Source organism: Tachyglossus aculeatus, chromosome X1 (genome assembly GCF_015852505.1).
Source record: "Tachyglossus aculeatus isolate mTacAcu1 chromosome X1, mTacAcu1.pri, whole genome shotgun sequence".
In the NCBI taxonomy this organism is placed as follows: domain Eukaryota; kingdom Metazoa; phylum Chordata; class Mammalia; order Monotremata; family Tachyglossidae; genus Tachyglossus; species Tachyglossus aculeatus.
The window spans coordinates 2,088,363-2,101,070 of record NC_052101.1 but is presented as its reverse complement, the minus strand read 5'-3'; the positions used below and the strand labels follow the sequence as shown (position 1 = coordinate 2,101,070).

The window sequence follows — 12,708 nt, the reverse complement described above, 5'->3', positions numbered from 1 at the left end:
TCTGCTGAAACTGTTGTCCTGGCTCTGGTCCAAATTTCACTTTATCATGAAGGAAACTGAAACTGAGGGCTCAGAGAGGCGGTCCCCGGGTTTCCAGCCTGAGCTTGTGAGGTCAGTGATGCTATTTAACCGAGCAGAGGCTGAGTGTCAGCTCCAAATCTTACCCCTCGTTCACTCCACTCCACTCCACTCTACCCATCTATGATGTGGCTACTGGTGCCGGTTGCGTTGGCTGGGAACCTGCTGGTCCAGGCTTTCAGAGATCAACTGGAGAGTTTGTGGAAGATTGTCGGACGGCTTTCCTGCTGGTTTAGAGCAGGCTTGTTTGTCGAGGGGAGCCTCCGGAGCTGCCCCCGGGAAGAAAAGAAAAAGAGGGAAAGGGAAAAGGAAAAGAAGTTGGAGGAGGATGTCCCAGAAGGGCCAATCATTCCCACCAGCGTCAACTACCACTTCACTCGCCAGTGCAACTACAGATGTGGCTTCTGCTTCCACACAGCCAAGACGTCTTTTGTGCTACCACTGGAGGAAGCCAAAAGGGGACTCAGGATGCTGAAGGAGGCAGGTCAGCGTCTTATATCTGCTCTGGTGCTTCTTAGAACAGTGCTTTGCACATAGTAAGCACTTAACAAATACCATTATTATTATTATTATTATTATTATTATTACTATTATAATACCCGACATCTCCTCGCCTATGAGGCTTTGGGACAGACAATTGCTATTCTCTATATGTTGCCGACTTGGACTTCCCAAGCGCTTAGTACAGTGCCCTGCACACAGTAAGTGCTCAATAAATACGATTGAATGAATGAATGAATCATAATAGCTGTGGTATTTGTTAAGCATTTATTGTCTGACAAGCACTGTACTAAACAATGGGGTAGATACAAGATAGTTCCCACACGAGACTCGCTTTCTAAGTAGGAGGATACAGGTATTCAGTACAGGTATTGAACCCCCATTTTGCAGATGAGAAAATCAAGGCACAGCGAAGTGAAGTGGCTTGATTGAGATCACACAGCAGGTAAGTGCCGGAGTCAGGATTAGAAGCCAACCCTTCTGACTCCGTGTTCTCTCCACTAGACCATGCTGCTTCCCACATGGTGGGTCCCCTTTACCCGGCTGGAGTCAGAAACCTCGCTAATATTCTCGTCCCCGGTCCCCTTCTCTTCCCACTCTTATTCTCATTCCCACTGAGAAGCAGCATGGTGTAGTGGATGGAGGATGGGCCCGGCAGTCAGAAGGTCATGGGTTCTAATGCTGCATCCGCCACTTGTCTGCTGTGTGACCGTGGGCAAGTCACTTCACTTCTCTGGGCCTCAGTTGTGTCATCTGTAAAATGGGGATTGAGACTGCGAGCCCCACGTGGGACAGGGATTGTGTCCAACCTGATTAACTGGTATCTGCCCCGGCGCTTAGAACAGTGCCTGGCACACACTAAGCACTTAACAAGAACCATAATTATTTTTTTACTGTTATTATTAGCATTCCCATACATAACAATGGAAGGTCTCTTACAGTGAGATTTTATTCCCCCCAAAAAGGATTGGAACCAAAATCTCTTTCTTTTTTACTATGACACAGGAATGGAGAAAATTAACTTTTCTGGAGGTGAGCCATTCCTACAAAACAGAGGAGAATTCCTGGGAGAGATGGTCAAATTCTGCAAAGAGGAGCTGAGGTTACCCAGCGTCAGCGTCGTGAGCAATGGGAGTCTGATCAGAGAAAACTGGTTCAAGTGCTATGGTAAGTAGAGAAAAACCACAGTGTTCTTAAGCCAGCACTAGTTATGTGTCAACAAATCAAATAGGACAGCAGTATTGTGTATCTGCTAATAATTGTGCTATTTAAGTGCTTATTAAGAGCCAAGCATTGTTCTAAGTGCTGGGCTAGATACAGGGTAATCAGGTTGGATTCAGTTCCTGTCCCACATAGGGCTCACAGACGTCATCCGCATTTTACAGGTGAGGTAACTGAGGCACAGAGAATAATAATAATAATAATAATAATAATAATAATAATAATAATAATAATAATCAATCAATCATATTTATTGAGCACTTACTATGTGCAGAGCACTGTACTAAGCGCTTGGGAAGTACAGATTGGCAACACATAGAGACAGTCCCTACCCAACAGTGGGCTCACAGTCTAAAAGGGGGAGACAGAGAACAGAACCAAACATACCAACAAAATAAAATAAATAGGATAGAAATGTACAAGTAAAATAAATAAATAAATAAATAAATAAATAAATAAATAAATAAATAAATAGAGTAATAAATATGTACAACCATATATACATATATACAGGTGCTGTGGGGAAGGGAAGGAGGTAAGATGGTGGGATGGAGAGGGGGACGAGGGGGAGAGGAAGTCTGGGAAGGCCTCCTGGAGGAGGTGAGCTCTCAGCAGGGCCTTGAAGGGAGGAAGAGAGCTAGCTTGGCGGATGGGCAGAGGGAGGACATTCCAGGCCCGGGGGATGACGTGGGCCGGGGGTCGATGGTGGGACAGGCGAGAACGAGGTACAGTGAGGAGATTAGCGGTGGAGGAGCGGAGGGTGCGGGCTGGGCAGTAGAAGGAGAGAAGGGAGGTGAGGTAGGAGGGGGCGAGGTGATGGACAGCCTTGAAGCCCAGGGTGAGGAGTTTCTGCCTGATGCGCAGATTGATTGGTAGCCATTGGAGGTTTTTGAGGAGGGGAGTAATATGCCCAGAGCGTTTCTGGACAAAGATAATCCAGGCAGCAGCATGAAGTATGGATTGAAGTGGAGAGAGACACGAGGATGGGAGATCAGAGAGAAGGCTGGTGCAGTAGTCCAGACGGGATAGGATGAGAGCTTGAATGAGCAGGGTAGTGGTTTGGATGGAGAGGAAAGGGCGGATCTTGGCAATGTTGTGGAGCTGAGACCGGCAGGTTTTGGTGACGGCTTGGATGTGAGGGGTGAATGAGAGAGCGGAGTCGAGGATGACACCAAGGTTGCGGGCTTGTGAGACGGGAAGGATGGTAGTGCCGTCAACAGAGATGGGAAAGTCAGGGAGCGGACAAGGTTTGGGAGGGAAGACAAGGAGCTCAGTCTTCGACATGTTGAGCTTTAGGTGGCGGGCGGACATCCAGATGGAGATGTCCTGAAGGCAGGAGGAGATGCGAGCCTGGAGGGAGGGGGAGAGAGCAGGGGCAGAGATGGAGATCTGGGTGTCATCATCGTAGAGATGATAGATGATAGATGATAGCCGTGGGAGCGAATGAGGTCACCAAGGGAGTGAGTGTATATTGAGAACAGAAGGGGACCAAGCACTGAACCTTGGGGAACCCCCACAGTAAGAGGATGGAAGGGGGAGGAGGAGCCTGCATTTATAATAGCATTTATTAAGCGCTAAGCACTGGGCAAGTTACAAGGTGATCAGGTTGTCCCACGGGGGCTCACAGTCTTAACCCCCATTTTACAGATGAGGTAACAGAGACAAAGAGAAGTTAAGTGACTTGCCCAAAGTCACACAGCTGACAATTGGCGGAGCCGGGATTCGAACCCATGACCTCTGACTCCAAAGCCCAGGCTCTTTCCACTGAGCCACGCTGCTTCTCAAGTGATCAGGTTGTCCCACGGGGGCTCACAGTCTTAATCCCTATTTTACAGATGAGGTAACAGAGGCACAGAGAAGCTAAGTGACTTGCTCCAGGTCACACAGCAGACATGTGGCAGGGCCAGAATTTGAACCCACATCCTCTGACTCCCCGGCCGGTTCTCTTCCCACTCGATGATGATGATGATGGTATTTAAGCGCTTACTATTTGCCAAGCACTGTTCTAAGTGCTGGGGTAGATACAAGGTAATCAGGTTGTCCCACGTGGGACTCACAGTCTTAATCCCCATTTTACGGATGAGGTAACGGAGGCACAGAGAACTGAAGTGACTTGCTCAAAATCGCACAGCAGACAAGTGGCAGAGCCTGGATTAGAACCCATGACCTTTGACTCCCAAGGCCGGGCTCTTACCACTAAGCCGTGCTGCTTCTATCAAATCATCACTCTCTTTGACTTTTTAGACTTTTGTTTTCACAACTCCTGCTTTCCTTTTATCACGGTATTTCTAATGTGCTGTGCTAAATACTCTGGAATATACAATTCATCACAGGTACTTATTGAATCCTTATTCTGTGCAGAGAACTGTTCTAAGGTGTTGGAGGACTACAGTAAAGTTAGAATACAAGATCCCTGCCCTCAAGAAGTTTACAATCTAGGAAACAGGGATAGAGTTTAAAAATATGTAGGTAAATGGTACGTGTGTGTGTGTGTGTGTGTACACATATCTATTCTATTTATTTTATTTTGTTAATATGTTTGGTTTTGTTCTCTGTCTCCCCCTTTTTAGACTGTGAGCCCACTGTTGGGTAGGGACTGTCTCTATATGTTGCCAACTTGTACTTCCCAAGCGCTTAGTACAGTGCTCTGCACACAGTAAGCGCTCAATAAATACGATTGATTGATTGATTGATTAGGGCATGAGTACCTAAGTGTTTGCGGGGAGATGTCTCAAGGACTAAAGTGGTTTGGCGAGGGGGCAGAAATAGGGGACGAGATGAGAGATTACAAAAATAATCAGAAAGGTTACAGTCCCTGTCACACTGGGCTCCTGATGTATCTGTTATATTGCTATATTGTACTCTCCCAAGCACTTACTATAGTGCTCTGCACTATATGGGCTTGGGAGTCAGAGGACATGGATTCTAATCCTGGTTCTGCCACTTGTCTGCTGTGTGACCTTGGGCAAACCACTGAACTTCTCTGTTCCTCAGTTCCCTCATCTGTCAAATGGGGATTAAGACTGTGAGCCCCACGTGGGACAACCTGATTACCTTGTATCTACCCCAGCCCTTAGAACAGTGCGTGGCACATAGTAACTGCTTAACAAATACCATAATAATTAACAATGTCAAATTGTACTCTCCAAGCGCTTAGTACAGTGCTGTGCACACAGTACGCCCTCAATAAATATGATTGAATGAATGAAATACGATTGACTGCCTGACTGATTCAGAGGGAGGGAGAGGAGGTACATTTTCCCATTTTATGGAGGAGGAAACTGAGATCCAAGGAGGTAGATTTGCCCAAAGTCACATAGCAGGTCAAGGACAGAGCTGAGATTAGAGCTCAGCTCTTCAAACTGCCAGACCAGCGTGTGCACATGTTTTTTTTTTTTTTTTTTTCTCTCTCTCTCCCTTTCTCCCTCCCTCCCCAGAAACACACACATACACAATATCTGTCTCAAAAGTTTGCAGGTGTCATGGCCAGTGACCTTGCCAGCCCAGTCCCCCATGACACATCTGTGTCCAAGTTGCTGCTCTGCCCATTTTGCAGATCTCTACCTAGAAATAAGGGGCAGACCTCCTGAAATAAGGCGGGCTTTAGAGCATTTTGCATTTTCTGAACTGTTCACTGAATAAGAATATTCCCACCCTGCAGTGGGATGGAAAAGGAAAAAAGAAGAAAAGTTTTGTAATATAAACAAGAATTACAAAATCCGCAAAAATTCCAGATTTTTGGCTCAAAGATTGGAATATTAATTGGAGATGCCCTTCACTTCCTGTTTCCCCCAGGTGAACACCTAGATATTCTAGCTATTTCTTGTGATAGTTTTGATGAGCAAGTCAACGTGCTAATCGGTCGGGGACAAGGGAAAAAGAACCATGTTGAAAATCTGCAAAAGCTGAGGAAATGGTGTCAGCATTATGGTGTGGCTTTCAAAATAAATTCCGTCGTTAACAGATTTAATTTTGAAGAGGACATGAATGAACAGATTAAAGTATTAAACCCTGTGCGCTGGAAGGTGAGTTGAATATGTCATTCCTATTTTTTTTTCTAATGAGGCAGAATTGGAAAACTGTCTTCAGCGTGCCTGAAGTCAGAAACATCATGGTTGCTGATGGAATCCTGCATTTATACACAGGCTATCCTTTTGAAGATTAATAATTATTTCTTGCAGATGAATTACTACCTGGCAAGGCGTTCATGGGCATGGGGACTGTAGTTCAAAATTGCTGGGAGAAGAAACAGAGACATACAGGCAGAGACAAAGAGAGATAAAGAGGTAGAAGAATAGACAGAAAAGGAGAGAGATAGATGATGATAGATAGATACATAGATAGATAGATAGATAGATAGATAGATAGATAGATAGATAGACAGCATGATCTAGTGGAAAAAGCAAGGGTCTGTAAATCAGAAGACCCAAGTTCACATCCCAACCGCTCCACTGGCCTCCATAGGCCTGTTGCTCAGCCAGAAGGAGAGAGATTACTGACCACAAAGGATGAAGCTGAATGGTTTTAAAACTGAACCACAAAAAATAATAATAATTCAGTTATATGCATCGAACATCCAGGGGCATAAAAGAGTCAGCTATTGAATGATTGTGCTACTAAATGAAATATATCTTTCTCCGTAGAAACCGAGGTTTGATTCTCATTCCTCTACATAGCTCTTTGACATGCAGCACTGGCTTCAAAGGAAGCTCAGAAGTCAAAGAGGTGAACAAGGATGCTGGGGATACAAGCTGGAAATACATGATAGCTGAAGGATCTTTCAAGAAAAATCTGCATTTTCTGCCTTCCAGGTGTTCCAGTGTTTAATAATTGATGGTGAGAATTCAGGTGAAGATGCTTTGAGGGAAGCAGAAAAGTTTATTATCAGTGATGAAGATTTTGAACAATTTTTGGAACGCCATAAGGAAATATCATGTTTGGTGCCTGAGTCCAATCAGAAGGTAATATAAAATTAGCTGTTTCTGACATTGTTAGAAGCTTGGTTTGAGTCCAGGTTTTACCTATTTCCCCACAATCCAATCCATATGCATAAAAAGGAATTATTTTTTCACCTGAATTATCTTAGTAGATGATCAAAGGATACTGAAACCTGAAGTTATGTTGAATGTAGCCCTTTTAGAACCTACCTATGTATATGGCTAAGGTTGATTTTTCTTTCAATCAGTGATTTTTCATTCTTAAAGACAATACTTATGTAACATAAGGTGTCTTTAACTGGACCAGTTTTACAAAAAAACAACTTAGTATTGTAAATCATTATTGAATAAGATTGTGTATTCTTTTTATAGTATAATTAGTTCAAAGAGTTGTTTTTTTACCTATGCAATCTAAAGTATTTTGATATAAAGAAGGATTTGTGTGTATGTTTGCCTGTTAGCAGTTTCAATCTCTAATGAACAAATTTGTTTTTCTTTCTCATTGGAAACTGGCCACATTTGCTGCTTAAGGGAAATGTTTCCATAGAAGGGTGATTCAGATTCAGTCATTTAGAATTTATTGAGCACTTATTGTTTGCAGAGTACAATATAACAGAGTTGGTAGACACATTCCCTGCCCACAGCAAGTTTACGGTCTAGAGAAATCTCCATTCAGAAGTCTCCATTCACAGCTTACTTGGTTCCCTTTTCTTCTAGTGGAAAGAGCACGGCCTTGGGAGTCAGAGGTCATGGGTTCTAATCCCTGCTCCACCACTTGTCAGCTGTGTGACTTTGGGCAAGTCACTTGACTTCTCTGTGCCTCAGTTCCCTCAACTGTAAAATGGGCGTTAAGACTGTGCACCCCACATGGGACAACCTCATTACCTTGCATCTACCCCAGCGGTTAGAACAGTGCTTGGCACATAGTAAGCGCTTAATAAATGCCATCATTATTATCATTATTCTAGTCTGTGAGCCCATTGTGCACAGGATTGTCTTCTTTGCTGCTGAATTGTACTTTCCAAGCGCTTAGTATAGTGCACTGCATACAGTGAGTGTTCAATAAATATGATTGAATGAATGAATGAATGGAGCTCGCTAGAGCTAACATGCCTCAGGGCTCTGACCTCAATGGGGGAACCTACCTAGCCCCTTGTGTGCCCCAAATCATGGGTACCCCCATGCTTCTCCTCCAAATGACTCAATGGAGAACAGTCAACTACTGCAGAATGGTGGTTTCCTGCCAAAGAACAACATGCCTCAGCAGTCGTTCTGGCTCAGAGCCCCAGTGAGGGGCGAGTCTGTTAGCCGGAGACAGAGGACAGAACTCAGCTGACCCCCTGGATTGGTTCATCCATGCATTCATTCATTCAGTCGTATTTATTGAGCGCTTACTGTGTGCAGAGCACTGTACTAAGCACTTGGAAAGTACAATTCAGCAACAGATAGAGACCATCCCTACCCAACAATGGGCTCACAGTCTAGAAGAGGGGAGACAGACAGCAAAACAAAACAAGTAGGCTGGCCAGGATCATCCCCCCATAGGGGCTGTTGGCATCACACAGTAAGTGCTCAATCAATCAATCAATCGTATTTATTGAGTGCTTACTGTGTGCAGAGCACTGTACTAAGCGCTTGGGAAGTACAAGTTGGCAACATATAGAGACAGTCCCTACCCAACAGTGGGCTCACAGTCTAGAAGGGGGAGACAGAGAACAAAACCAAACATATTAACAAAATAAAATAAATAGAATAGATATGTACAAGTAAAATAAATAAATAAATAGAGTAATAAATATGTAAAAACATATATACAGATATACAGGTGCTGTGGGGAAGGGAAGGAGGTAAGATGGGGGGGATGGAGAGGGGGATGAAGGGGAGAGGAAGGAAGGGGCTCAGTCTGGGAAGGCCTCCTGGAGGCCTTTGCTCAGTAAATATGACTGAATGAATCACACACCCCATTTCCCTGGGTGGAGGTGGGGGCTCCCGGGGTGAGCCTGAGGCCCAGAACAGCTTCCCACCCTCTTCCACTGGACAGTGGCGGGTGTTGGAGGTAACTGCTCTCGGTAACCGTTGCCTGGAGCAGGAGATGGTGGGCAGAGAACAGTGGGTGATGGGCAGCTGACTGAACAGTTTACATAGGTGACATTAGGGTTCCCATATAAAACTCATATTTTCTATTGAATTCATGATTGTTTTTCTGTTACAGATGAAGGATTCTTACCTCATTCTGGATGAATATGTAAGTAAAATGAACTCTAAAAATATTACTGATAAGGCAGTGCTTCATCTGTTCTATATAGCAATAGTAGTATGATGAACCACTTACTCTGGTTTGACAGTTTCTCAGCCAACATTTCATAATGCTGAAATAAATCAATAGTATTCATTGAGCAGCTACTCTGTGCAGAGCACCATACCGAACACTCAATAGGCGTGATCCCTGCCCTCAAATAATAATAATAATAATAATAATGGCATTTATTAAGCACCTACTATGTGCAAAGCACTGTTCTAAGTGCTGGGGAGGTTACAAGGTGATCAGGTTGTCCCACGGGGGGCTCACAGTCTTCATCCCCATTTTACAGATGAGGTAACAGGCACAGAGAGGTGAAGCGACTTTCCCAGTGTCACACAGCTGATGATTGGCGGAGCCGGGATTTGAACCCATGACCTCTGACTCCAAAGCCCATGCTCTTTCCACTGAGCCACGCTGCTTCATAATAACAATCATAGCATTTGTTAAACGCTTACTATGTGCAAACCACTGTTCTAAGCACTCGGGGGGGATACAAGGTGATCAGGTTGTCCCACGTGGGGCTTGCAGTCTTAATCCCCATTTTACAGATGGGGGAACTGAGGCTCACAGAAGTTAAGTGACTTGTCCAAGGTCACACAGTAGACATATGGCGGAGCCGAGATTAGAATTTATGACCTCTGACTCTCAAGCCCGGGCTCTTTCCACTGAGCCACGCAGCTTTAGTCTACTGTCTTCAGAGCACTGTACTAAGACTTCAGAAGAGTACAGTAGCGTTAGTAGATACAATACCTGCCCTCAAGGTGCTTCCAGTCTAGCGCTTACTCTTTGCCAAGCGCTGTTCTAAGTGCCTGGGATACATGCAGGTTAAGCAGTTAGGACACAATCCCTGTCCCACATGGGATTCACAGTCTAAGTAGCGGGGAGTAAGATATAATCCCTATTTTATAAATGGGGTAGCTGAGTCACAGAGAGAAGCAGCATGGCATAGTGGATAGAGCACAGACCTGGGGGTCAGAAGGTTATGGGTTCTAATCCCAACTCGGCCAGGTGTCTGCTGTGGGACCTTGGGCAAGTCACCTTACTTCTCTGTAAAGTATGAAGTACTACTTCATACTTCTCATATGTATATATGTTATTATATATATATATATATATATGTTATTATATGTATATATGTTTGTACATATTTATTACTCTATTTATTTATTTTACTTGTACCTATCTATTCTATTTATTTATTTTGTTAGTATGTTTGGTTTTGTTCTCTGTCTCCCCCTTCTAGACTGTGAGCCCACTGTTGGGTAGGGACTGCCTCTATATGTTGCCAGCTTGTACATCCCAAGCGCTTAGTACAGTGCTCTGCACACAGTAAGCGCTCAATAAATACAATTGATTGATTGATTGATTCTCTCGGCCTCAGTTTCCTCCCCTGTAAAATGGGGATTGAGACTGTGAGCCCCACATAGGACAGGGACTGTGTCCAACCCCATTTGCTTGTATCCACCCCAGCGCTTAGTACAATGCCTGGCACATAGTAAGTGCTTAAATGCCATTATTATTATTGTTATCATTATCATTAGTAATAAAGTGAGTTGCCCAAGGTCACGCAGCAGATATTAGAGCTGGGATTAGAATCCAAGTCCTCTGACCATCCAGCCTGTGCTCCTTCCACTAGGCCATGCTGTTTCTTATATATATATACATATATATATATATATATATATATATATATATGTATATATATATATATACATATATATATATGTATATATATATATATATACATATATATATGTATATATATATATATACAATCTAAGTATGATTGATCTATTATATATATGTAATAACATATAATATAATATCATCATATATAATATATAATCTTCCTCAGATTAATCCTTGTTTAACAGGACTAAACTAATTTAGTTTGGAGTCATTTCTTCAGAAGTATTAGTTGCAAGTTATTTTCTTCTCTTTTCTTACAAAATAATGATGTCGTAGAGTCATTTGTACTCATTTTTGAAGTTGCACTTAATTTGGTTTTGCAAATTTGACTTATTTCCTACTTTCTGGCCTTTTGATTTATGACTCTTATAGATGCGTTTTCTGAACTGCAGAAACGGACGGAAAGAACCTTCCAAATCAATCCTGGACGTAGGGGTGCAAGAAGCCATTAAATTCAGTGGATTTGACGAGAAGATGTTTCTAAAGCGAGGAGGAAAATATGTGTGGAGTAAGGCAGAACTGAATCTACAGTGGTGAAAGTGCATGATTCCATGGTGACGCATGCCTTGGGGAAAGTGAATTCAAGTCCCCTCAGGAGTTCTAGGATGACTAACTGTAGTCATCTGGTTTTTTTCATTACCTGGTCAACCCTTGAAATTCCAGGGAAATGAGGGACTATGCGCAGTGGACAATCCAATATCTTCACTTTTGTATTGGACTTCTGTCTGTGCCCAACGGAAGCATATGTGGACAGTTTGAGTCTCTGCCTTTCAATTCACCTTCTAATGAGCAGTGAAATGACCAAAAGGAAAGAACTAGAGGTGGAAGAAAAGGAACAAAGCACTTTATACAGCCCTAAATTGGAAACTAGCCATCATATCCCCCTTTGGGTCTGACCCAAGGCAGGGTCCACAGAAGCGGTAGTGGTGTGCCTCGGCCTCCCCTCCCTCTATATTAGTGTCACAAATCATGCCCTCACTGCCCCTTTGCCCTTCCATCCCCCTAAACCCTAGCCACTACCCTCTCTACATCAAATTTGCACTTGACTGTGTACCACTTGAAACTCCTAGTGCTTACACTGGCCCCATAGTACTTGTGTAGGTATTCTTACACTACTATTTCCCCTATCTCTAATCCATTTGAATGCCTCTCTCCCTCTGCAAGAATAATAATAATAATTGTGGTACTTGTTAAACGCTTAGTATGTACAAAGCACTGTTCTAAGCACTGGGGTAGATGCAGGTCACTCAGATCGGACACAGCCCCTGTCCCACATGGGGCTCATTCTCTTAATTCCTATTTTACAGTTGAGGGAACTGTGGTCCAGATAAGTTAAGTGACTTGCCCAAGGTCGCAAATCAGACAGGAGGTGGGATTAGAACCCCAGGTTGTTCTGAGCCCCAAGCCTGTGCTCTATCCTCTAAGCCACGCTGCTTCTCTGTGTACTGTAAGATCCTTGCAAGCACGTACTGTGACTACCAAATCTTGGGATTGTACTTTCCTAAGCGCTTCATCCAATGCTCTACACAAGTCAAGCGCTCAATAAATAAATGGCTTTGATTGATTCCCCATCCCGGTGGCTCTGGTGGCCCCGAACCAGTTGCCTGCCTTCCTCCTTAAGATGGAGATCCCAGTCCAGGACCACCTCCATGTCACTCAGGGCCGGGACAGCAGACCTGGGCTGGGATGGTCCCTCTGCTACCTCCCCTCCCTCGTCGTCGTCATCATCATCATCACCATTATCATAATAATAATGGCATTTGTTAAGCACTTACTATGTGCCAAGCAGTATTTTAAGCCCTGGGGTAGATACAAAGTAATCAGGTTGTCCCACGTGGGGTTCCCAGTCTTCATCCCCATTTGACAGATGAGGTAACTGAGGTACAGAGAAGTTAAGTGGCTTGCCCAAGATCATACAGCGGACAAGTGGCAGAGGCAGGATTAGAACTCACATCCTTTGACTCCCAAACCCATGCTCTT

General features: G+C 43.9%; 1 protein-coding gene across 1 annotated transcript; it reads left to right on the top strand.

Moving 5' to 3' along the window:
- The first annotated feature begins 204 nt into the window (after positions 1-204).
- Positions 205-11,878, top strand: RSAD2 (radical S-adenosyl methionine domain containing 2). Its single transcript, XM_038739934.1, has 6 exons — positions 205-562; positions 1,585-1,746; positions 5,596-5,825; positions 6,612-6,761; positions 8,950-8,982; positions 11,101-11,878. The coding sequence occupies exons 1-6, from the start codon at positions 205-207 to the stop codon at positions 11,263-11,265; spliced, it is 1,098 nt and encodes a 365-aa protein (XP_038595862.1). The 3' UTR covers positions 11,266-11,878.
- Positions 11,879-12,708: the final 830 nt, after the last annotated feature.